We start from the raw sequence: 27,919 nt of genomic DNA, 5'->3' as shown, positions 1-27,919 counted from the left end.
TCAGATGATTCGATATGATTCATATGAAGAGATAGCAGATCAAACAAGGCATAGTGCACAAATAAAAGTCACATTTTCACCAAAATTTAAAATCTGTCTTCATTTATTCACCCTCTTTCATTCCCAACTTACTTTCTTCTGTGAAACACAAGCTGTGTGTGTGTGTGTTTGTTTGAGCTCAAGGTGAGAGTAAATTCCAGGTGTCTGTAATAACGGCGTTGGCTTGTTCTTCATATCCTCCACTGCTGGAGTCTTATTAGATGTCAGAATACAGTCTGAATGTTGACATCTGCAGGACGGACACTGATCTACCTGTGTTTATTCTATGGAGAGACAGACAGGTTTGCTGTGAACTCAGATGTCAAATTGGAAATATAAAGTCTGCAGATAATATACACAACAATTCAAAAGTTGGGGGTCAGTAATATTTTTTTATTTTTTTATTCATCATACATCATGATTTCAAATATTTGAACTTTCCTTTCATCAAAGAGTCCTGAAAAAAATTTTTTATCACAATTTCCACAAAATATTAACTGTTTCCAACATTGCTAACTATAAGAAATGTTTCTTGAGCAGCAAATCAGCATATTCAAATGATCTGAAGAAACATTTGACACTGAAGACTGGAGTAATGATGCTGAAAATTCAGCTTTGCATCATGGAAATAAATGACATTTTACAATATATTACTATAGAAAACAGTCATTAAATTTTTTTTAAATTTCATATTATTTCTGTTCAGTTTACTGTGTTTTTGATCAAATAATAATAATCTTTGTGATAGGGCTGGGCAGTATGACCTAAAATCAAAACCTTGATTAATTGAACACTTTACCTTATTTTATTTTTGCCCTCATAATTCATTAAAGGTTTGTATGGTAAATATACTCAACATTTATTTTATTTTATTTTTTCTAATGAAAGTGCATTTTTTATCTTTCATTTTTTTTGCAAACAAAATAAATGATTATTTCCATCTGAAAAGTAGAAAATAGCTAACAGTATATCTCTTGCTTTTAATTATTTAATTATTTTAAATAAATCTAATAACTTGCATCTCCTGTAAATTGAACACTTGAACATTTAGAGAAAGAGCGGGCACTATCTCAGTGATCTTGTCCGGTCACACTATATGCCGACAATATGTCATAGTATGTTTTTAAGAGGAAAGTATTAAAAGGATTTAAAAAAACTGAAATAACTGACATGGGAAATGACATCAGTTAGAGGGTTCTGAATTACAGTTTTGATTAATCGTCCATCCCCACTCGGTGAGCAAAATGGCTTTATAGCCTTGGTAGTAAAATTACATTTTAAAATATATTTAAATCGAAAACAGTTATTTAAAATTATAATAATATTTCTGTTCAGTATACTGTATTTTTGATAAAATAAATATAGTCTTGGTGTATATGAGAGACTTTTAAAACAACCCTAAATAATGTGCATATATGTAAATATGCATTTTTAATTTATTTCGTTTTTGCTTAAAATTCTTCATTGGAATATTTTTTCATTTATTTATTGCCTTTTTTATTTTTGGCTTGATGTTAATATAAATATCTATTTTAAATGTATGATATAAATAAGTATATATGCTTTTTTTCACTACACCCATGCTGCCACTGCTGTGCTCAGTGATTGGCTAGTTCTGTCACTCGGACTGATAGTAAGCTTAGATGCAGACGAAAGCTTGCATTTTCCATCCTTATGAGTTGTGCTTAATATTTCATCTGCGATACTAGCACTTCTATACTGAGAGCAGGGCAAATTAAATATCGTGCATTTTACACAACCTAGGTGGAAGCTATAGGTGAGGTGGACTGTTCCTTTCATTACACCCGAACTTCCAATCAGTTTCTTTAGTCCTCTGGAAGAAGACTTCCACAGCATTGCTGAATGAATCGGTTCAGGTGTGTGAGATTACATTAGTACAGTGCGATCGCTGAATACGCTGCATAATTCACGATAGCCCTCTTAGTGCAGATGTAGAGCACTTTAGCGGTGTTGGTGAGTTCTTCATATAGCTCAGCTTCATGTACCTTTACTGAAACCTATATATATATATATATCACAGCCACCCACTACATTTCCCCTATGGCGGATTCCTTGATTGCGAGGGCTTGACGACGCTTTCTTGAATCCACAAACGAGACTGTGTGCAATCTTCAGAGCTCATGAAAGGACACAGCTTTCATTTCTAAAGAGGTGTGCGTTTAGGACGCTTCAGAATTAGAGGTTTTATTGGGTTTTGGGCCTCACACACCTGGAGTTCTGTGGAGAAGATCTTCAGCAAATATTTAAATGAGTTTTCTGTGGTATTGCTGGCAGTGTATGTGTTTATACTGGAGAATAAAACAACCTCAGATTTCACTGATAGTGTTCAAATACCTTCATTCCAGGTGACTAAATTCAGAATTGAAGAAACATCTCCCTTTCAGTTAATGAGAGTGAATTTGATTTGAATTGGCCGTCACACACAGGAGAGTAATTGGAATCTGACAGAAATAATAATTTATTGCATCTTATGAAATCAATATGTCTCTCTGTGCACCATGTTTAACTCTAAGTATATATTCAACTGTACTTTTATCAAGGGACTCATGAACCACTATCGCAAAATAATAAGTTGTGAATCATACAGGAAATGACACATACAGTAGTATTAAGATTCGAGGTTTTGTAAACTTTTGAACGGGGTCATTTTTGTAAATTCAGTTTTTATTTTGTCTTGTGGAGTATATGTAAATATCTGTTCTGTGAAATAGCTTGTTCAGGACAGTACTAAATAAAAAATAGCCTGGAATTTTCATGATCCCTCTTATTTTGTTTCAGTTATTAACATTTTGCACATTCTGCAAGTGGTATGCAAACTTATGTCCACAATGAACGTAGACCACGGGACTACGGAAAATTTATACTTACAGCATACAACTCACTGCATTTCACAAACACAAAGGATAATACATATTGGTTGCAATAATGTTGCAAAAAAATGTACATAGGTAAAGTATACAGATAAGCTTGTGCACATTTGTGAGTTAAGGCTGTGGAATGACATTCTCAAAAGAATCCGCAAATACAAAAGCGCTCATTTGTAGACATTCTTAAGGCAGAACACTAATGCAAAGGACTTGCGATTTGTTGTGCATGAAATAACGGGTACAGATACAGTATCTGTGGATCATGCTGTGAGCAAAGAAACAATAAATGCACTTGCCTTTGCCTGTATTGCCATGTGTGCACGTGTGGATCTCTCGCATGCATTTGTGGATTGTGTGCACTCCTGTGGATCATTCTCGCACTTTTGTCTATGTTGTGCATGCGTATTGATCTCTCGCGTGCATTTGTGGATTTTGTATGCAAGAGTGGATCTCTAATGTGCATTTGTGGATTGTGTGCAAGCCTGTGGATCTCTCATGTGCATTTGTGGATTGTGCAAGCCTATAGATCTCTTGCGTGCATTGTGGATTGTGTGCACGCCTGAGGATCTCTCATGTGCATTGTGGATTGTGTGCAATCCTATGAATCTATTGCATGCATTTGTGGATTGTGTGCACGCCTGTGGATCTCTCATGTGCATTTGTGGATTGTGCAAGCCTATAGATCTCTTGCGTGCATTGTGGATTGCGTGCATTGTGGATCTCTGTCATGCATTTGTAGTAGGATTTGATACTGTTTTCACTCCATATCAGAGCATTTTAATGAGTACAAATACAGGACCACAGTATTTCGCATGATACCAGTATTAGTGCATCCCTACATCAAATAACGCCATTAATGTTGTTTAAAGCTTCAGAAACACGCATTTTTGCATTCAATAGTTTCCCAGCCTTCAAATCGATATGTTCTGTCCTAAATAATAACTTCTTCTTAATGGGGAGAGTGTTCATTTTTAAAAATCAAATATCCATCACCTACACACGCATAAATACACATATCTATTCTGGCACAAAGAAAAAGCAATTACCTGAGAGATATTTAAATATTTCACAAAACTTCCTGATTGGTTTGTGTGTTTGTGTGTGTTTGGTTGTTGATTCTGCGTTTGCCCGGCTGGCACAGGAACTCTGTTCTGGCGGTAAACACCAACAGGAGAAAATGAGCAGGTGCGTGAAGAGCGTCTCTCTGCCTCTTTCATCCTGATCAGCAGACGAGTCCCTGCAGAGAGAAATCAGGCCGTCCAGAAACAGCCGTGATTGGGCTGAATGTGAGCTTCACAGAGACACGGCTGCGAGAGATAAGGACCAAATGTCAGTCACGCTCAAAGAGAGTGCACTACAAACATGCGGTTTACACACTGGTGAGCGTACACTACTTATCCAAAGTTTGGACTCATTTTTTTCACTCAGTGGGTTTAGTTATTTTCACATTTTATGAGTCATCAAAACTAAATTCTTATAATGTCTTCTGAAGAAAATATGAGTGGTCTGGTCTCTATATATGATTCAGAGTCAGGTCTTTCCTTCAATTCAAGTCATTTTTAGTCTGTTTTCTCATCTGTCAGACGTCTGATCACTAATGCAACAGCACACATGATTTGGGGAATCATTGATGTCTGGAACACAAATGAAATGGGTTTCACAACAAAGTTTATGTTTTGTGTTTAGGGATATATATAGAGAGATTTTCAGCCTTAATTCTGAGGCTTCTTCATAATAATGATGCTGCTTAACAGATATTTCTATGAAATTACACAAATAAAGGATTTATGCTTTTAGATGCTTTTCCAGCAGTATTGAAGTAGTTCTTATACAGGCTTCTTTTCTTTCATTATCTGCTACAACACATCCTTAATTCAGTTTGGTAAAGTAATTCATGTTGAAGCAGAGGTTATTTAGACACAATTTATGTTTTTACAGCAGGGTTATTATCCTGAACTAAAACTAACATGAAAACCATTAAACATATTTCTATATTAAATAAAACAACAATAACATTATAATATAACATCCTTAAAAATTATTGAAAATTTACAGTGAGGGTTCATTTCATAATGTGGGGTATTCGTAGGCTTAAGCCTAACGTATCAAAAAAGAAAAAAAAAAGAAAAATAATTACATTTACACAAAGGCTCTTAGTGCATGTTATGGCTATTAAACAGTCATGATGAAAACCATTAAAATATAAATTCCCATATGTTGTATTAAGGGGCTTTCATTTCAATCTACAGGCTAATGAAAGTTTTTGAATGAAAAATCCTGACCTTGGCCGTTGGTCCTCTGTACAAAGCTGCACGTTCATGATATTCGTGTCACAATTTACTCTGACTCACACCATTTAAAAAAAAAAAAAAAACTTGAACAAAATAAGTAGTGAGAAATTAAGATTAATAGGATTAAACTGCAACATGACAAACGCCTACAAATCCTACAGAAACTAGGATATTAACTTGGAAAGTTTAGATTACGTTTGAGGAGGTGTTTATTATGCCATAAAAAATAAAATTATTGAAAATGTGGTTTATTGTTGCGTGTTAAAGGCCTAGTTCGAACACATATCTGGCATTTTTTAACACATTTATTAATAATAAATTAATATAGAGCCCATCACATGCCAAAGATTATGTCCATGAATTAAGAAACTGATCGCTTTTTATCGTTCCTTTGTATTAATTAAAAGGTGTTTAAATAGTAATGAAACCATTTTTTAAATAACAATAATAATTGTACTGATAATAATATGGTTTCGTATACAGTGTTTTGGCATGCAGGAGATTGGGGGAATCCGTAAAATGTAAAAAATAAATAATGAATTAGACAACACAATACAACTTAAGAATTTTGTAATTTAATTAAGCAAACCCTGATTCACAACATTCGTTTCCAAATGCAGAAATCTAAATTGCCTCAAACCTAGGCCCTAGCTAGCCCTTGTCCTTGTCCAGTCATGAACTGGACACACACTCTTGGAAGCTTCTTGTGGCAAGACGGTGCTTCAGGGTTGGTCATTCCAGAATCAAGTGGGTTGGACACACGGGTTCCTAAGAGGGGCCAGGAGGTTAAATTCTTCCCGGCCCCCCTCTATACCCTTTTGGGACCTGACTCTAGTGCTTAAATCACTACAGCAGGGCCCATTTGAGGAGCCTTTGCATTCAGTTGAGCTAAAGTCCCCGGCCCAGCTACGTGCCAAAGGTTCCCACTACACCTTTCAAAGACCAAGTGGTGAAGCTGCAAGCGTTGCCCCTGGCTTTGCTCTGTCCCATCCGAACATTAAGATGCTACATAGACCAGACACAAAGCTTCAGAACCTCAGATCAGCTCTTTGTCTGTTATGGAGGCTGGCAGAAGGGGAATGCGGTCTCTAAGCAGAAGATGGCCCACTGGATTGTAGGATGGCCCACTGCCCATTCAGGTTGCAAGCTCACTCAGCTAGAAGTGTTGCATCCTCCTGGGCATTGGCTTGTGGTGCCACGCTTACAGATGTTAGAGCTGCAGGCTGGGCGACCCCTAACACATTCACTAGATTCTATAGCCTTCGTGTAGAGCCTGTATCCTCCTGTGTTATCACCTTAAATGGGTAGTGGTACTGAGAGGCCCTGGTTAGTGTTGGCTTGCTAAAACTGCTTCACAGTGTCCGTATTGTAGACCCTATTGAGATCCTCCATCACCCTTGGCAGCTGGATGCGGCAGAACGTCCAGCACCAGGCCTTCACGATGAATCCGTGAGAACCGTAAGGTCGGGTTCCATATTAAGTCCTAAGCAGTACTTGTATGTGTATAGTCCACGCTATAGCCTTTAGAGTCTGTGTTTCCCCGGCAGACTTCTGCCTTCACAATAGGGTTACAGTTCACCTCCAATTTCTCGTTATACACCTAAATGGATGCTATATGTGTATTTGCTTCCGAAAACTCCTTCGGGAAGGATGGGACTTCCGCAGCATTCTTGTTCCCAGTGGAATGAGTACATGTTCCCAGAGTTATCCATTCTCACTTAGTGTGGTAGTGCTTTGACAATGGTGAGGGGAACTACTTGTTCCGAGCCCCAGCCTAGGGAACGGAGACAACAGATTCCGTCGCCACAGTTGCTGTACCATCGCTGACCTGCCGGGTCTCCGGTGCGTCTCCTCAGTGAAAACCTGGTATGCATTGCACCTGCTGCCTTATTAGACTCGCGTTGTGATCAGCGGCAGATGGATGCAATAATTGGCATTGGCTCGTTTAGTTTACTCTCGAAGTAGATTGGTCTATCAAAGCGATAACCCAATTTTTCGGTCACCAATGTGACATCTCCATTCCCTCCTTCAGGGAACGAGGGTTACCATACGTAACCGAGACCTTTCTGTTTCAGCCAATAAAATAGTTCAGTTTTGTTTTGAATTGCAAAGTTATATTTTTATTATTTCATTATGAATTAATTTAGAAAAAGTTTTTAGTTTGCATCTATAGTTAACAATAGTAATGATAATCAGCATAACTAATTTACTTAAAGTACATTTGTTTAGTGATCTATAAAAAGTAGAGAATCTGAGTATCTATATATACTATCTACAGTATCTATATATGTATGTTATATTTATATTTATCAACTTTTCTCCTCTTTTCATTTTTTTTTTCACTGCTGTACGTGTGCGCCCATATTTTACATCCCCAGAACTGTGTATGCTGTTTTCCGAGTTTGAATCGGAGATGTAAATGAATATTTGAAACAGGTGTTGTATACAACAAGATGCTTTCTTAAAAGCACAGCGGGATGACAATATGAGTATACTGAGAACAACTCTCACATACAAGAGCTCACACGCGCGCGCATGTGTGTGTATGTGTGTGAACCTGTGGGACCCTGAATGTACTAATTTTCTTCTAATGCTATTGTAGAAAGATGTGCTCATGTGTGGAGGTTACAGTAGCACCAAATACGGTAATCTGAGGGTATAGTTTGACAGCTGGCAGTTGGGTTACCTTTGCTAGATGTAATGAGGTAAAATGGAAGTGTGCATGCACGCACAAGTGCTAATGTCACAGCTGGAGTGTGAGCAACTGATTGGGTGAGTTTCCCTCCCGCTGAGCCAATGAGAGGGTGATTTTTTTTTTTTTACTCTATTCCCTCCAGACGAGCTCTCAGCAGCCTCCAGGTACACCGCTGTGACACATTTACACACGCAAACACACACAACTGCGTCTCGCTCGGCTGATTGGCATGCTGTAGTGTTAATGCATCAGATGTATATGTGAACAGCTTGTAATGCGAAGGCTACTATCCTGTTGAGTGGCAGGGCTAATGACTTTTCAACTGTTTCTGCATTTGGAGAAATATGTAAAGTGAATCTCTGTTGTAAAAACTAGTGAGCTGCCTAACTAGGCAGCATTTTAAGGCATCATTGACTTGGCTGTTCCACACTTTTAGGCAGCATATTCGGACCAGTTTTGATGGACCAATGCATCTATAAGATGCACTGCAGTTAACTCAGTGGAAAGAATAGTCAGGAGAAAGTATAGTGTCTCTTCTGCTCACCGAGACTGCATTTATTTGAAGGAAAAAACACCATAAAAATAATAATATTGTGTAATATTATTATAATTTAAAATAGCTTATTTTTATTTGAATATTTATTCAAATGTAATTTATTCCTGTGATAAAGCTGAATTTTCTGCATCATTACTCCAGTTTTCAGTGTCACATGATCCATCAGAAATCATTCAAATATGATGATTTGCTGCTAAGGAAACAGTTCTGATTATTAGCAATACTGAAAAAAGTTCTGCTACTTTGGATTTTTGTGGAATTGATCTTTTTAATTAATAAAAGTATTTATTTTAACTATTTTGAATGGTTGTAGTGTATGTGTATAAACGCGCACACACACACACACATATACAGGTACATGATGTATAAACATATGCATGTATATGTTTCATTCAGTATTTCATTCTGATAATTAGTAATAGCATTGTCCAATATGTATGCACTACTATTTTGTCCAATATGTATGCCCTTATTAGAGTTATTTTGTGACTAATTTGATTAAAAACTTACTCTGGGTGAAAGCAAATATTTTTTTTCTTTTCTCACAGTTTTATTTTATTTATGTATTGTAGTATATCTCATAGTTTCTGTAAAATTCTGTTTAAGACTTGCATTAAAAAATTTGTAAGAAAATAACAGTCAGCAACAGTTGATTGTTCGAGTCTTAGTGAAGAGTCAGTTATGTATTGAACTGTCTGTTGTTCAGATTCCTTTGAGTTTGGCGTCCTTGAGATGCTCTTCAAGCTAAACCACCAGCCACTTCCTGTTTCTCCCTCAATGTTTTCTGGAGATATTAGCAGGCCACTTTTGTGATTAAACACGGCGTCTAAAAATATCCTCACAAGTCTTTTGCCTGCATGCAATTTCCTTTTAGTGTCTCCACAATGTTCTTTTTTGTAAAATGTGTGCTATCGTTTTACAAAATTGCTCAAGCTCTGAGTCAGTGTTGCCCTGAGGAGTTAGCTTTGAAGCGAATTAAATCGTTTGATAATTTCAGACTCATAAGCGGATATTGCAGGAGGACGTCCTGATATAACAGGCCATCAGGTGCAGCCATATGGATTTCACTAATGTCTCCTCGTCTCTCGGTCTCTGTGTAGGTGGAATGGCTGAAGAACGAAGAGATTATTGATCCTGCAGACGATCGGAATTTCTACATCACCATCGATCATAACCTGATCATCAAACAAGCGCGGCTTTCTGACACCGCTAACTACACCTGCGTCGCTAAGAACATTGTTGCTAAGAGACGAAGCACCACGGCTACAGTGATCGTCTATGGTGAGTTGGGCAGTACTTGTGTTGTTTAATCTAATAATTAATTAATATAAAATGTACAATTAATGATAAAATATTAGCAGAAACTAAAAACAATGAAATCACAAACCATATCTAAAAAAATTCCAGAAAGTATAGTCATAATAATTCAAATAGACGGGAAGTTACGAAGAAAGTCGAAGACGGTGAAAGTGAAAAAGACAATAAAAAAGAAATTGTGAGATCAAAACAATTAGGAGATAAAAATACCTTTTGTTTTGTTAGTTTTTTTCTCATTTGCTTTTTTCAGCTTCATAGTGTGCAGGCCTTTGTTGCAGCTTTTTCACCTATTAACATTCAAATGAAAGTTAATATTAAAATGAATAAACATATAATATTAATTATATTATATAATATAATGATTATATAATATAATACAATAATATTAATTTATAGTAATATAATTCCAATAAATACATGCAATATTAAATCAATATTTTATTATAACATTTGTCAAATTAAGATATATATATTAACACAAATAAATATATATATATATATATACATAACATTTTTATGTTGTTATTTTTGTGACATTTGCATTTTAATATTATTATGAATGTGGTTTTGAACGTTTGTTTGACTTGAATTTTGACAGTTTTGATTTGTGCTTATTCAGTGATAAATTCAATGATACATTCAAGTCAATAGTTAATCAGTTTTTTAAATTAGTAGTTTTGGTTGGTTAAACTTCTCCTGTTCATTTTTGAACTGGTAAAAATATTTTTGGGTTTAAATTCACAATGAAACTGAAGTAGCGACAGATCTTTTCTTCTTTTGTGATGTACATCCGAGTGTATAGCGGATTATCAAAAGAGAGGAAAAAAGGTGGGCGGGGCCTTTGTTCTATGTATTGATTGGATGTTGAGATGTGGGCGTGGCATTCAAAATTCTATGCAATGAACGTGAACTAGCAGGGGCGGAGCTTAAAGCAGACTGAATGATTGGAGGATTCCTTCATCCGTCATAGAGAGAATCTGTCGATTTCACTGAAAGATCTAGTTATGACATTTTTGTAATTTATTGTTCACAATAAGATCAATAATATGCATTTGGAAAGTAGATACAGTGAGATTTCTTTTCATGCCCATTTAAAAAGAAACAATAAACACTGGTGTAACTAGCGGCTTGTAAGCTGCAGTTTCTGGGAAGGTTTTTCCCAGGGTCAAGTGGGAGAAGAGCTTTCATAAAATTCATTAAAAAGTTTCTAGCTTGTAATTATAAGTTTGACGAAGACATGAATGAACCTTTTTTTAATAGCTGGAATCTCATAATTACTGTAATTTCGACAGGGTGTGAATGCATCATTACAGCACTTGCAACTTCTTTTTCTTCTTCTTTTCAACACCTTTAAGCAATTAATTTAACAAAAACAGTTTGTACAAAAAACTTTTCAAAAGTTGTTTTGTAGATCATTTTAGACTTAGGTGTGCTTTGTGTGTTTTGTGTTTCATTTTTTAAGCTTTACTGGAACTTTAAATAGAAATGCAGCGTGACATTTGGAAAATTTTCATTTGACTTATTTTGTTACAGTGCTTGCCATATTTGCACACTGAAATATGACTGTTTATTAATTTGATTAATTGTTGTTTACCTCTGATTTACATAATCTATGTTGCTTATTGGATATATACATATTTTTTCTCTCGGTTTCTTTCACTAAGTGTCATTTTACATAAAAATAGGGTACAAATTGGTTCAGAAGAATTCAGAATATTAATAACAATAATAGCATGTACTAAAATAATGCTTTGTCAAACATAAATTGAACATCATAAAATTCTGCTTTTATTACATAAAACTGTGACACACAGCAATCAACATAATTCTGACACTTTCTACAGCTTGTCAGGAAGTGAATAATCTCTTTCAATTTTCACAGACTTTGCATGATTTTTACTGTGAAGTATATTATTATAGCACATGTAAAATTACAGCTTGAACTCCTGAGGTGGACCAATACCATTTTCTGAAGGTAAAGCACCTCCTTTCACTAACCCTTAGTTTAGAAAAGAACCAAAGCTGACTTTTTCAAAGAGTTGAGCCGTAATTTGTACCCAATTTGTGGAAAGTGCTTTCACCACTTTTCTTTGGAAGCATTTGCCTCAGTCCTCTCCATTGTACTTAATATCCCTCATAATACCAGGTCCAGCTGTGATAAATTGCAGTATGGTCTGTTCAGCTGTGTTTTAGCTGTGACTCATAGTCTGTCTCATGCACACAACTTTACAAAAAGCCCTGCAGATTTTCACCCGTCCTTCACACTTCCCAGCCTCCTCAATGATTTAAATGTCTATTAAAATATTTTAAGTCTTCTGCAAAATTCCATTAAAAAATAAATGCATAAAAATCTAGGTCTGCTCACAGTATCATACTGTACATCCCTTGGCACAGTTTTCATTTTTTTTGCATTGATATATTTCCTACTGAAACTGTAAGTTATAGTAAGCATAATTAGCAAAAAAGACAAATACAAATACCAATCGCAGTTTGAAGAAACAAAAAGATGTGAAAGAGCCCAATTCAGTACTCGTGGTGTTCTGGTGTTCAGGGCTCGCGCAGAGAAAGGCTTCTCAAAACACCTGAACATCGAATTTGCTTATTTTTGCTCTTGTGCCAACAAATACATACAAAATATGTCAAAATATCCACCTTGGAAATTATTGGAAAGTAAACAGTTGAGGAAAAAAATGGGATGTGTATTATATTGGATGTGTTCATGGTCTCTTAAAGGGACCGCGCCTAATTTAGCTACTGGCTGCTGTAATGTTAATCCAAGAAAATGAAAATGAAAATCACTCACTGCTCTTGACTGAATTACTTTGTAGTTTTAACGGTCAAACCAAAAATTATTCAGACACCAGATATAATTTTTTATATATAGCAAAACTGTAATAATGTGAGAAATATATTTAATATATAAATTTAACTTATTTTTTATTAAATATAGACATGGATGTGTATTTATATGTACATAATAAATGTACACAGTACAGACACATGTATTATGTAAACAAAAACCTTGTGTTTTATGCGATTAATCGTAATTAATCATTTGACAACACTAAAAAGTAATATAGTCAACTTTTAAGGGTACACTATCATATATATTAAATTGTTCATTTTTATCAGTTTCACCCTGAAAAATTATCAAGATCTCAGGATGTAGTTTGTGCTGAAGTTTGTCTTAATGACACTTTAACAGTTTTCATCTCACCTCACTAATTAATGCACACATGCTGTCTGTCAATCTCATCAAGGAGTTTCACAGAGTCTCTCAAATACACACGTGTGAAGAGTGTTCACCGCCTCCCGTTGAAGATCAGTCTGACAGGAGCTCTGTGTGTGTGTGTGTTTAGTGTCTGTCACACGTGTCAGTGCTCTCACACACATATCAATTACTCCTGCATCTGTAAAACTCTCAGTCAGAGCCCAGAGTCGAGCACATCTCTCGCACCACTGAACCATTAATTGCTTGTCATCATTCTGAATGAAAGAAAATGGTCTGTTTTTGCATCTGAAAAGCAAAACCACTCTATTTCTTGACCTAGATTCTCAAAGATTCTCTTGTACTCTAAAGTTTTTCAGTTCTGAAGTTGATCTCGAGTCAGTGGTTCTAATATTCCTGCATTTTGGTGTGTGGGATCTATCTATCTATCTATCTATCTATCTATCTATCTATCTATCTATCTATCTATCTATCTATCTATCTATCTATCTATCTATCTATCTATCTATCGTTCTATCGTTCTATCTATCTATGTTTCTATATATCTATGTTTCTATCTATCTATCGTTCTATCTATCTATCGATATATCTATCTATCTATAGTTCTATCTATTGTTCTATTTTTGTTTGTTATTAAAAAACAATAATAATAATTTTTAGGCCATCATTCAAAGACTCTGTCAGCAACCTTTGCGTTTCTAGATAAAATTTAAGTTGAATTTCTTAGAATATTGTTATTTTCTTTAATTCTTCTTACATTAAATTTGTTCTGTCTTTTTATTTATTGTTATTTATTTATTTATTTATTATTATTATATATATTTTTTTTTTTTGGTCTGCAAATTATTATTTGCAATTCTGTGTGCTGTTTTCGGTCTCCATTCAAATTTTGGAATTGATTTGGCATTTAACAGGTATTCTCAATGGGATACACTGGGATGAAATAAAATTGACTTGCTTTTTCCTTTACAAATCAGTCTAACGGTATGCAGTTAGGGTGCATTAATCAGCGGAAGAGCTGTGGCTGTTGTGGAGAAAAGCTTTTTCTCACCCCTCGTGGGCTTTTGGCTGCTTTGGTGTCCTGCCTATTTTCATTTGTAATCTTCTCTGATTAAAGGTCTCTGAAAGCTGGACTGTGTGTGTGTGTGTGTGTGTGTGTGTGGGCTTAGATGGCATCTGATGCTTAAGAAATGATTTTTCTCCAGTGCTTGTTCCTGTCATCCTCTCCTCCTCATCAAAGTGGATTTAGTGACTCAGTGTTTTGGGGTTTGGTCTTTCCTGAGCGATGTCACGCTTGAGATCAGCTTGCTAATGCTGGGCGTTTAGTTAGCTATGGCGCAAAACACAAGTGTGTCAGTGTGTGGTTTGTGTGTGTGTGTGTGTGTGTGTGAGTTCACTGTGGGTTTTCGAGTGGTGTGGTATTTAGTGGTGTTTGTTAAAACATTGTTGCTCCTACTTAGTGCTTAAGAAATAGTTGAGCCAAAAATGAAGATTCTGTCATCATTTACTCATTTACATTTATGCATTTTGCATTTGCTAACCCTCTCATGTCATTCCAAATCTGAAAAGTCTTTATTTCTTCTCTGAAACACAAAATAAAATATTTGTATATGTATGTGTGTGTGTGTGTGTGTGTATATATATATATATATATATATATATATACATATTTACACATTATATTTATTTATATATTTTATATATTTACATTTTCATTTCCCAATTCCCAAACAACTTTGTCAAGTAATTTTCTTGCACATATCATTTTCTTAAAATCTATTTTTATTTTAGTGATTATATACTATTTAAGTATTTATTATAATTTTGAATTAGATTATATTTTTATATTTTTTATGTTTTAGATTTAATTTTTATTTGTTTTTGTTTTAATTTTATTGTTAGTTTTATTAATTAATATATTTATATATTATATTATATTATTTTTATTATTTGTATTCTATTTATCTTTAAAAATAAATGTTTTTTTTTTATCTAACAATAACAACACTATCAACAACCATCCAAATTTGCCATAACCAGTACTTTGCAATGCCATAGCAACCACTTAAAGCACCTTAGCAACCATTTAGAACACCATAGCATCGTGCTGAGTTTTGCAAATAGCGTCAGAAAATGTAAAAATCTAGTTTGTGGTGGAAACCTTTTTAATGGTGAGAGACAGAAAGAGAGAGAGAGAGCGCTGGAATGAGTCCCGTTCTTTTAGACATATGGCCTCAGAACTATGAAATGAGAAAGATGGGAAGGAAAGGAGGAATCTACTTACAGCTAATCCACTCCCTCACATGAAACCAAAGACACACACACACACAGAGAGATGGTGAAAGTGTGTGAGGGGAGTGTGGTAAGTTAATAGCAGCAGAGGGAGTGACACAGTTTAAGAGTTTAAGAGCTTCTGTGTCTTTCTCCGGAAAACTCAGATGGGAAGAGCATCACCTCTCCTCAACACAAGAGTCAAACACTCCTGTGTGTGTGTGTGTGTGTGAGTAAGTGAGTGAAGGTAAAAGAATCCGTCAGCTGGAATATAGACTCTCACATACCAAACACAGCTGCTCACAGAACAGTTCACTTCTGTCCATTTTCTGCCTCTCTTGGTTTACCTCACTTTGAATGAGAGCAAAACAGGAGATGATCATGTTGTCCTGAATAATGTGAGATGTTACAAAGAGCAACACATGATCATTGGCACTCATTTACTTACATTAGATTAGTCACTTAGAAATAGTTCCCAATCTGGAATATATATATTTTTTTATCTGAAATATTTTTCATCAGAAAATGCTTAAAAATAAAATATTTTCAGAATGTATTTTCATGTCAGATTAACATTTTCTCTGGCCATGAGCCATAATTACATTAATTTATTTCCTCAAGAAAATATAATATTATACTATAATTTATAATATAATATAATATAATATAATATAATATAATATAATATAATATAATATAATATAATGTATTAAATACAACAACATCAAATAATAATTTATTTGATAAACATTATAATTTAATTACGTTTTATATTATATAAAATAAAATAATATAAAATATTTGTATTTTATATAAGTTTTATATTTTTATATTATATTATAAGATTATAGTAAGATTTCTTTTTATTAAATTAATACTTTTATTCAACAAGAATATATCAAATAGATCAAAAGTGACAATCAAGATATTTAAATGCTTACAAAAAATATATTTTAAATAAATGCAGCTCTTTTGAACTTTCTATTCATCAAATTGTCTTGTTTAAAAAAAAAAACATTTTGAAACATTAAAATAGAAAACTTTGATATTACATTTTAATAATTACTGTTTTACTCAATTTTATTTTATAAATAAATGCAGCCTGGTGAGCATAAAAACCATAAAAAATCTTATTAACCCCAAACTTTAGAAAGTTATTGTTGCATAAATAAATCCATATTTATAGTTTGTCATGTATTACCTCATAAATATTGTATTTTCAGTGCTGAGTGTATGTTTAATGTATGCACTTTTTCCAAGGGAAACACTTTCTTCATCGCTCTGCAAAGTGTGAGAAATGAAAAACCTTTCCTTGACTAGTAGAAGGAGTACAGAAAGTTTTTAATACATTTATGATATTTATTCATTTAGCAGATGCTTTTCAAGGTGACCAAGAAAAGATGCAAAATTCTATGAAAATGTATGCTATAAATCATCTGAAGTCAACAATATTAACACTGCCACAATACCACAAAAAAAAGTGCAAAGCAGTACAAAAAAATAATAATTTTGAACCACAGAAAATGGTAGATTTTGTGTTCCAGACATTAATAGACAGATAAACCCCAGCTTTATTTGCTAAAATTAAATTAAACTCTTTGAAATCAGCAGTAAAAGGAATATCAGCTGTATATGAGTACAGGATCATGTACAGCCGGTTGTTCATTATCACAAAATAATGGGTTTATTTTGCAGTGTAATATTACAGCGCATAAGACGGCTGCTTACCAAATAAAAAAGTAAACAGACGTGAAATATTGATTTGGGCTGTATCATTACGTGAGAAGAAAGCGAGTGTGTGAGAGACGTGATTGTGTGTGTTTCTGCAGTGAGCGGCGGCTGGTCCACATGGACGGAGTGGTCCACCTGTAACAGTCGATGTGGGCGGGGCCTTCAGAAACGGACCCGCAGCTGCACCAATCCCGCGCCTCTGAACGGGGGCTCGCCGTGTGACGGACAGGCCATCCAAAAAATCACCTGCACCTCAGTTTGCACAGGTATCAATCTACAGAATAAAAGTGAGGTTAAATTAATAAAGGTAGTAGTGCTTATTAAATTAGACGTTAGTATAGCACATGTATCTTTGTCTTTAAAAGACTTACTTTTGTTTTTAAAGGGATAGTTCCATTTCAAATTAAATTTTGGTATGTTTTAGCTTACCTCAAGGGCATCCAAGATGTAGGATTCTTTGTTTCCGCAGTATTTCCCATTTTAATCTTTTTAGGTCAAACCGTTCTTGTCTGTGACTCATATAATGGAAGTCCAAATTAAACAATTCCCCATCGTAAGTACACATTGATGACCTAAGACACGAAACGAGTGGTTTGTTTAAGAAAACGAACAGTATTTATATCGTTTTTACCTCTTGTACACAACCACGTCCAATTGATCTGAGTGCACGAGTGCTTCCCGATGTGACGTGCGCGCGCTCTGGCTTTAGTCTGCGCAAGCGCGGAAAGCGCCGGAAGTGATCTCTCACGCGTGAACTTCACTCATTGTTTACTGTTTACCACACAATACACCAACAATCTGCACTGTCTGAAATATAATGCAGTAATTGCAATTAATTGGTTTATAATGCACCCTAGAATCGTTGCGATAATAATTAAAATATAACACATTACTCACTCTATTGACAGCATGCCATTGGGTCCCTCTGGCATTGGACGTCACCTCCAGTTTATAAAAAAAAGAAAACTCAGGAACTTCAGTCAGGCAGGTGTGTGATGCGATACTGTCAATGTCCTCGTTGTCGTCTTGTAGTTGTTCCATTCGTGACAACATATGCTCTCCACTTCTGTTGGCATCTCACAACACTTGCTACTAAAACATCACTAAAGTCTCTCTGAGGCTTGAAGACGTGCTGCTGCAGCGGATCGCTCCTGAGTAACTTACTTGATCTGTGTATTCTGGTTCAAATAAATATGGTTGTGAAAACAATTAAACGTTGTCTGTGGATATATTGAAATCGTCTTCCATTGCAATTTCCTGTATGTCTAAATATGTTTAGATCTTCACAGTGAAAGGTAACACTTCCGAAATCTTTGTGTAAACCATAGACAGTAAGTGTAAACAATGAGTGACGTACATGAAGGAAAGATCACTTCCGGCACTTTCCGTGCTTGCGCAGACTAAAGCCAGAGCGCGCCCACGTCACATCGGGAAGCACTCGCGCACTCAGATCAGTTGGACGTGGTTCTGTTCAAAAGGTAAGAACGATATAAATACTGTTCGTTTTCTTAAACAAACCGCTCGTTTTGTGTCTTAGGTCATCAATGTGTACTTACGATGGGGAATTGTTTAATTTTAATTTCAAAGTGAACCATCCCTTTAAATTATGTCATAGTAATTTAATATTATTTAATACATTAAAGTATTTTATTCATATTTAAATACTAACGCCATTTTTTATATTAAGTATCTTACATACTGTATATATATATATATATATATATATATATATATATATATATATAAAATTGTTGCATAAATATAGTTGTATTCATTGTTTGTCATTTTGTACCACATTAATATTGTATTTATTTTGTGTGTAATGTAGTTGTGAGAAATGTATATTTTTAATATTATGTTTTTTATAACATTTATTTAAAAATAATAATAATTATCTGCTATAAATCATGTGGAGTATGACTTTACAAAGATCATCATTGTATATTTTTATTATATTTATAAATTATTTTAAGTGTTTTGTTTGTATATTTCAGTTCTGTTTCATTTCTGTTCAAGTTTTAGTAATTTTTTTTCACTTTTATTAGTTTCGTTTTCATTTTTCATCTTTAATAATTTCATCTTTTCATTGCATTTTATTTTATTTCAGCTTTATTGCAATAAACGAAGCCAATGTTATTACTTTATTTGCAGTTGTAGTTACAAATGGGGGTTTTCATAAAGATCGGAGTTTGGTATCATGATACTACTCTGGAACTAATTCCGATATTTCCGACATGATGTAAACGCACAGTGAGGTCAGTTCTTAAGCCTGAAAGAAACACGATGAAGAATTTAGTTCAGATTTATTCCTCCGTTGATATATATTTTTTTTAATTTGGCAGTCGCTTTTATCCAAAGCTTTTATCCAAAGTGACTTCCAAATGAAGAATTCCTTCCATAAACAGAAGGATGGAAAATTCACTGTGAGACTATTGAATTACAAGTGAGGAATCCCTTTCATAAAAACTTGATTCTTTTCCAGTCGAGCTTGAGTTCTTCGCCTCTTGATAGCATCAGACAAATGCATCTTTTTCCAGGCCCATCAGTTCAGCTTTCAAGCCAGATACTTCCCCTATACTTTGGCCCCTAGGGGCCCCTAAGGGCCAAGCACATTTCCATTCCCTCCTGCCGGTGAGAGTGAGTTGGCTGTGAAGCAGGTGAGATTAAAGCATCTGCAGGCAGCAGGAGAGATGCCACAGTCTCACACTAATGACTGACCCACATACTGCAGCGAATCTACAGACTACACCAGAGCGGAGGATGCATCAACTTTACTTTACTTTTCTTAAAAAAAATTGTTTAATTTTTTGTGTGTAATATGCACAAGGCGGTCAATGATGGGGGATTTGCGTGTGAAATATTACTCTGTTCACGTGCAAAGAGGTTAGCCAGTCATAGTATGGTTCACTAACATTTTTAAAACTTAACCTTGACTTATGTATTAATGGACAAGCAATAAAATAAAATGCTACAATGTGGCATCCTTAGTAAAAAAATTGTCTGATTTAAGTCTGATTTATATCACAGAAGAAGCACTTCTTATTTTTTTCTGCTGATCTCTGTTGTTTCTGGTGTGTGTGTGTGTGTGTGTGTGTGTAGTTGACGGCGAGTGGACTGACTGGAGCAAGTGGTCGGCGTGTAACACTGAGTGCACACAGTGGAGGAAGAGAGAGTGTACCGCTCCTGCGCCTCAGAACGGAGGGAAGGACTGTGACGGAGTCAAACTACAGTCACAGAACTGCACTGATGGACTCTGCCTGCAAAGTGAGTGCACTAACTCACACACACACACACACACACACACACACACACACACACACACACACACACAGTCAAGTCATGCTGGATTCCTTACAGTCAACATGTCAAAATTGAGCCTATTTACTTAAGACATGTTCCTGGTCTTGTGTTTCTGGTATTATCTGTTAGTTTAGTATTTGTTATATACTATTAATATCGTTTTTGTATTTTTTTAAATTACCTTTTATTTATATAATTTTAGGTTTTATTTTTATTCTAGTTAAGTTTTAGTAACTTTAGTAACTTTTTATTAGCTTTTTTAAAAATCTATTAAGCTATTTCAGTTTAAGTTTTGGTCATTTTAGTACTGCAACATTTATTGATTGATTTTGGTTTGTCTGTTTTCATTTAGGTAACAAGGAAACATTTCCAATTGTTTAATTATATGCTATCATAGTATTTATCAGTTCTTTAAATTATCTTTAATTTTTTGCATTTTCAGTTTTTATTTTATTTTCAGGTTACTTGTAGTAAATGTATGTTTTTGTGATTTTGTTTATTTTTTATAGCTTTAATTTGTTATTTCAATTTTAGTTTTAGTAATTTTATTTCTATTAGGAATTAGAGTTTGAATTTAAGTTGTTTTAAGTTTAAGTTTTTAATCGCATACAGGTGCGTCTTAATAAATTAGAATGTTGTGGAAAAGTTATTTTATTTCAGTAATTCAACTCAAATATAATTTTTTTTTCATCTGACGTCACCCAGGCTATTTAATTGATTTTTTTTATTATTATTATAGCTTAGCTTAGCTTATCTTAGCTGATGTTACCCAGGCCATTTGGCCCTATGGTTATTAGCTCTGTCAACCTTGTTTTATTTGGTTGGAGCCAGTAGTTAAATACTAGATAACATGGCAGCTCTGAACATTACAAAAGCTAAATTGATTGCAAAAATAGTTTCTTGTTTACTTTAAAGTTTTTAGTTGATTTGTTTATTGCTTCTGTACGTAATGAGGCACATAAACATGGCCTTTCTTTAGTTTCAGTCACTGTCAGAGCGGACACACTTCAAACTGGCAGTGAGAAGCTCTCAGAAACTGACAGATGACATGAATGTTTGTAATCAGGAGCCATCAGCATGGCAGTTTAATTTGTTTGCTGGTGTTTGGAGCGGTGAGCAGTGATAAAGAGAGAGTCAGGCCGCGGATGTGAATCTCCTCTGTTTGCTGGTGTGTAATGGATCTCATGTCTGTCTCTCTCTCCCCGCAGGCACTTCCTCACTAAAGTTTCAGCTTTAAAAGTTCTTCCCCTTAAAAGTTGAGCAGGCAGAATCCATTTAACCCCACTCAGCTCAGCTCTCTCAGCTCTCCGTCGTACTCTGATACAAAACCTAGTGAACTTCTGCTTAGACAGCAGGAAAACTTGAGCACGTCCTAGCCAAGAGTGAACCAGATAGAAACCATCTATCCCATGTCAACTTGAGTGCTTTTAGCATTTTGTTCATCTTCTTTTCAGTACTTTTGTTTAGTAATTTGTGATTTGTTGTATTCTAAATTCTCAAATAGAGTTTGGAGGTCCAATTGGTTTTAGGTTTCTGTCCAGAAAATCCCCTTGTATTTCAAATCAGTATTTGTTTTCTTATTTGTAGTGAAACATTTAGTTTATTATTATTATATTTACTTAGTTGGTTAGTTCAGGGTTTTTTTTCCAAGATACTCTAACATTCAAAATTTGGGGGTTGGTAAGATTTTGTAAAATCTTTTAAAGAAATCTCTTCGGCTAACCAAAGGCTGCATTTATTTGATCAAAAATACAATAAAAACAGAAATATTATGAAATATTATTACAAATGAAAGTAATAGTTTTGTGTTTGAATATATTTTAAAATGCAATTTATTCAAAGCTGAATTTTCAGCATCATTACTCAGTGTCACATGATCCTTCATATCACTTTAATTTGCTGATTTGCTTAACACACACACAAAAAAAAACAGTTCATATTGTTCCCAATGTTGACAAAAGTGGTGCTGTTTAATATTGTTGTGGAAACCATAATAGATTTGTTTTTCAGGATGTTTTGATTCAAAGTTCAAAAGAACAGCAGTTATTTGAAACAGAAATATTTTGAAACTTTTTAAATGTCTTCACTGTCATTTTAGATCAATTTAGGACTTCCCTGATAAATAAAAGCATTACAAAAAAATAAATTAAATCAGTTTTATTTAAAATAAAACCTTATCTTTGATAGTCAGACTTTGAATTTAACAAAGAAAAGATTGTAGTTTGGCTTCAATGTGATAGCTAAATGTTTACCTGATTACCATCTGACACGGGGAGCCCGTTCTCCTGCTCTCTCTACATTATATCTTCTGTTCAGCCGTTTGACTCTCACATCACTAAATCACATCTCGCTCTGTTTTACATTCCCATTATTTTGTCTAATGCCCCCTTCCTCTCTCTAAAGGTTGAGTATATCAGCTACCCGTTCAGCCTTAAGGAACGGGAGAGAAGGGGTTTACATGTGAGTGTCTATTTTGTCTTTCATTTTCTCGCTTTAGTTTTTCAGGTCGGTGTCTGTTGTCTCGCAGTACCTTCAGCTTTATATTCTGTTCCTCGCCGTCTGCGAGAGTGAAAGCATGCTGTCTGTTTGTCAGACTCCTTTGATTTGCTGTTTTGCAGCACTTTATGTTCTGTGTGTTATTTCTCGACTCGCATCCACACATACGCATATACTTTTGTCGCTCTATCTCACTCTTTTCCGCACACTGAGACGCAGAGCTGAATGGAAACCTGAACGTCTCTGGAGTAAAGTCTGTGTGCTGTTTGAAAGGAGAGAGCTGTCTCTGGCCTCACTGTTCGACCTGTAGCAACTCCGTAATTCTTTTTAAAGACAACATGAAATGAAAATTGATCCCATTTACTTTCTTTAGAAATTTCCAGGGCCTTATTTTTTCTCATCAGTTCAGGCTGCGCAAAATAAAAGAGAAAGATAATCAAGATATTATTTGCCAGAAAAGGCAGATGTTATTTGAACCCCAGTGCTAATAGGATTTGAAATTATATAAAATGTATCGAGTGTGTATGTGTGTGGGTGTGTGTGTGAATATATGTTTATATCGGTGATTTTTGTAAATATTAATGTTTTTAATATATGTATATATCTACAATTTCTTTTTAATGTTTTTTAAATCACTAAAATATGCCATATTACTGAAAGTATATATATATATATATATATACTACATTTATTTAATATTAATATAGATAGATAGATAGATAGATAGATAGCAACATCACGGACTGATTGTTACCATTTAATCAAATACAAATCAAATGTCAAATACAAATAAAAAAATCTAATAATTGATGAATTTATGTCTGCTGCATAATTTTTTGCTCAATATTGTGTGTTACGCTGTAGAAGTGAAATGTGTTGTGAATGGCGTTTCATGTCGTGTTTAATGTGAAGCGGCAGGCGTTGGCAAGACAGTAATCTGTGTGTTCTGCTGTAAACCTCTGTTCTGCATATAATAATCTGAGGAAGACATGCGCTTGCCCTTTAAGAGCATCTGTACGTTTGACTTCACATGTGAGCTTTGGCATATTCTAGAGATTCTTCAAACTGGATTATAAGCAAAATGTTTGTTATGAACATGAATCCCTGAGAGATGAACCGAGGCGGATATCAAACAACATGATTCAGGCTTTCATTACAGGCCACCGCCGCGCTCTGTTCTTCATGAAAACAACTCATCAGGCAACCTGCTTCTTGTCTGTGATTTTGCTATATTTTACCGTCCTTTTATCTGCTTTGTTTTTATGTTGACTTTCTGCTCCTCATGATGTGCTCCCTTTTGGGAAAATGAAAGGCACTTTTCTTTGCAGTTTTTAAGATAAACAGAGTCGAGTGGTGCTGCTGGCCCAATGGTTAACCTGGCTGTTAATATGAAGGCTGCAGGTTCATTTTTTAAAGTAGAGAGTAAAGGTCACAATAATAACCCATCTGTGCAGTCACGGGTGACACATAAAGGTCAAAGCACTGATTTAGTAATAATAGGAAAAAAGCAAAGCAAATATAATTATTTTGTAATTAAGCTAGCGACATGTTAGTAACTTGTTTATCATGCTAATGACATGTCACTTGTTAGTCATGCTAGCAAAATGCTAGTCATTTGCTAATAATGCTAACAACATGTTAGTGACATGATATTCCCTTACTAATCATGCTAGGAACATGCTAGTCACTTGCCAATTATGTTAAAAACATGCTAGCGACATGCTAGTAACATATTAATAATGCTAATAATATGCTAGTCACTTGTTAATCCTGTTAGCAACATGCTAGTCACTTGCTAATCATGCTAGCAACATGCTAATCACTTACTAATCATGCTAGCAAACCTTGCTAATTATTTGTTAATCCTGTTAACAACATGATATTCATTTGCTAATCATGTTAACAAAATGTTAGCGAGATATTGGTCATTTGCTAATCATGTTAGCAACATGCTATTGACTTGTTAACGACATGTTATTCAATTTGTTAATCATACTAACAAAATGCTAGTAACTTGCTAGCCATGCTAGTCACTTGCAACATGTTAACAACATGCTAGGAACTTGCTAATCATGCTAGTCACTTGTAATCTTGCTAGTAACATGCTAGTTACTTGCTTATAATTCAAGCAACAGGCTAGCGATATGCTAATCATGCTGGAAACATGCTAGTAACTTACTAATTACGTTGGTGACATACTAGTCACTTGCTAATCATGTTAGCAACATGCTAGTTTACTATTTATTATCTCTTTATTTATATATCTATTTTTCTGATAGATTGTATTGCCTTCAAAACTTTAAAACTACTTCAAATTAGTTACAATTGAAAAACCCTCAAACATTAAGCTTTTAAAACTACTTCAAACTTTCTGACTAGGCTTTTTCAAGCCAACTTAAAGTTTGCCTACAAACTTTATTATCTAGTTTTATTTTTTATCTTACAGCCAAGTAAGCTACAGCAATTAACGTGAATGTCCTTGTTCTTTAATATCACTGGGATATCTGAAACATTATACCAAATCAATTCATTCAGATTGTTGGCTTCAATGAACCAGTTTTTTTTTTTTTTAATTTAAGTTATTTCTCAGTATTGCTTCCAGAAGTCCTTGCAATTGATTTTTAGATTTTTAATTAATTCACATAATTGAAATTGTGACACATAAATTGTTGTTTTTTATTTAGTTAAATATTGATTTAATATTTATATAACAAAAAAAATACAATTATATTATGAAGATAATATATGTTATATTTAGTGCAAATTTATATGATGTTACTATGTTTTTCAATTTTGTTATGTAAATCTGTTTTTTATTCATTTCATTTAGCACCAAATGTGCATGTCACTGGATAGTTTCAATGTAGTTCATATACGTGCTATTTTAGTATTATTGTGATTCTGTTGTAGTTTTTATTAATAATATATATATATATATATATATATATATATATATATATATATATTTTATATTATCAATTTGAATTGTAATGTTTTAGTTATTTTGTTGTTCAGTTAACCTTCGTTTTATTTCAAGTGACAAAAAAAGTTTAAGTTAAGCAAGCAGCAGTTTTGATATAGCAACTGGAAACTTGAGGCCTGAAACATATGCAAGAACACTTTTAGCTACAAAATCTTCATGCATTGTCGTGTAACCGTAACGAAAACACATTAAATATGTACACAGTGCACACAATGCATTGGCTAAGCTCTCGTTTTTGCATATTTGTGAGTGTGTTTCAGGCTTAGCGCTTTATTTTAGGCCTGTACTTCTCTTAAACCGTCAGTGATGCTTCAGTGCTGTTAACTGTGTGTGTGTGTGTGTGTGTGTGTGTGTTTGAGGGCACAATGTTATCTCTTTTCTCCTGAAGCTGTATTATTTATTAAACATTTTCTGCAGTCTGCAGCCACGATCTGGCTCTCCCTCCCTCTTTCACTCACGCTCATGTTCAAAGAAAACGTTTAATCTTCCAGATACATTTTAATGGCTGCATTTAGTAGCTTGCCACTTTTATCATCAAAGCTTGTGTTACAGCTTGTATGAGTGTTTCTCGGGTGAAATGAGTTAAATGACTCAAGGCATACGATGGTGAGAGTTAAAGAGGGACAGAACACAGAGGAGATCACGTCGATAAAATGCGGTCTGCGTCACGTCAGAGCCGATGGGAAATGTGGTGCTACAAATTACATTGATTTAGAAATGAGTCTGATGCCTTTTCTGTCCGAGTCATCTCATATATCTCATATTGCTCATGAAGTCTTGAAAATTCCAACAATATTATTTTACTCTATTAACATCATGCTTCTGACACAAAAGCTGATACTAAAAACTTTTTTCTTTTTTTTCTTTGTATTTTTTCAAATTGCAAGGTAGCATTGCATGTATCTTTGATGAAGCAAGCAATCCCAGAATGCACTGTGACAACATGATATAAAATATGAAAACATTTTGATTATAATTAATTTCATTAACACATTTCTTCTTGGAGAACTCTAATTAGTCTATATAATTAATTTACTGATTTTATTTTGTCATTTTGTTGTGTATTTTTTTTAAGTTTTCAAGTTAAACTGAAAAAAGTTTATATAGTTGAAATAAAATAAGTTTCAGTTTTTTATATTTTCAGTAAACATTAATTTCAAGTAAAATTTTTCTTATGTTTTATTTTTTAGTTAACTCTAATAATTTAGTTGTTTTACTCTGGCATTTATGAAAATTAGGTACTATAGCACTAGTATTGTTTTTCTGCTTATATAATTCTCATTTGTAAATCACTTTGAATAAAAGCGTCTACTAAATGAAAACATGTAAATGTAAATAATTAATACAATGACATCAACCAAGTTCATCAAAAGAGAATGTACATCAAAGGAATAGCATCATTAATTTAATACTTTTAATAATACTAAACCGTTTTTGCATTAATATCTATCAATGATAAATTTTTTGAAACATTTATAAATAATTTCATGTGTTTGATCCTTTTGACAGATAAAAGTAAGCAGTAGGTTTTTTTTTTTTTAGGTCTCTTCTACTGAATTTACTTGATCAAAAATGCATTAAAAACTAATACTGTGAAATTTCCATTTGAAATATATATGTTTTCTATTGTAAATTAAAAAATTATAAAATGTTATTTATTTCTGTGACACGCAGTTGTATTTTCAGCATCATTCCTCCAGTCTTCAGTGTCACATGATCTTCAGAAATCATTCTAATATGATGATTTGCTGCTCAAGAAACATTTCTGTTTATCAATGTTGAAAACAGTTGCAATAAAATATGAATATCTTTAAAAACATCTTACTGACCCCAAACTTGTGAACAGAAATATCAAAAATGATAACAGTATATGGATATATGGTCATTTCCAGAGTAATAATGTTCAGTTTTATATTAAAATAAAATGTGAATATTCATATATATATATATATATATATATATATATATATATATATATATTTATGTGTGTGTGTGTGTGAGTGTGTTTGTGTGTGTATGCATGTATGTGTGTTTAGTTTTGTAAGGTTACAATGAAAAGATACTGCACTCTGCTGAGAAGATGAGACTTAACTTTCTGTGTCTGTGTGTGTGTAAGTGTGTGT

At 34.0% G+C, this 27,919-nt stretch overlaps 1 protein-coding gene across 1 annotated transcript in view; it reads left to right on the top strand.

The window, feature by feature from the left end:
• Positions 1–27,919, top strand: part of unc5ca (unc-5 netrin receptor Ca) — a 139,140-nt gene that overhangs the window by 88,066 nt on the left and 23,155 nt on the right. The window contains exons 5-7 of the mRNA XM_026240521.1: positions 9,570–9,750; positions 17,116–17,283; positions 20,117–20,281. Coding sequence (XP_026096306.1) covers positions 9,570–9,750; positions 17,116–17,283; positions 20,117–20,281 — 514 coding nt within the window. The remainder of the gene's footprint in view (positions 1–9,569; positions 9,751–17,115; positions 17,284–20,116; positions 20,282–27,919) is intronic.

Source organism: Carassius auratus, linkage group LG30F (assembly GCF_003368295.1).
Source record: "Carassius auratus strain Wakin linkage group LG30F, ASM336829v1, whole genome shotgun sequence".
Taxonomy (NCBI): domain Eukaryota; kingdom Metazoa; phylum Chordata; class Actinopteri; order Cypriniformes; family Cyprinidae; genus Carassius; species Carassius auratus.
The sequence above is the reverse complement of the archived record's forward strand: the minus strand, read 5'-3'. Positions and strand labels throughout refer to the sequence as shown.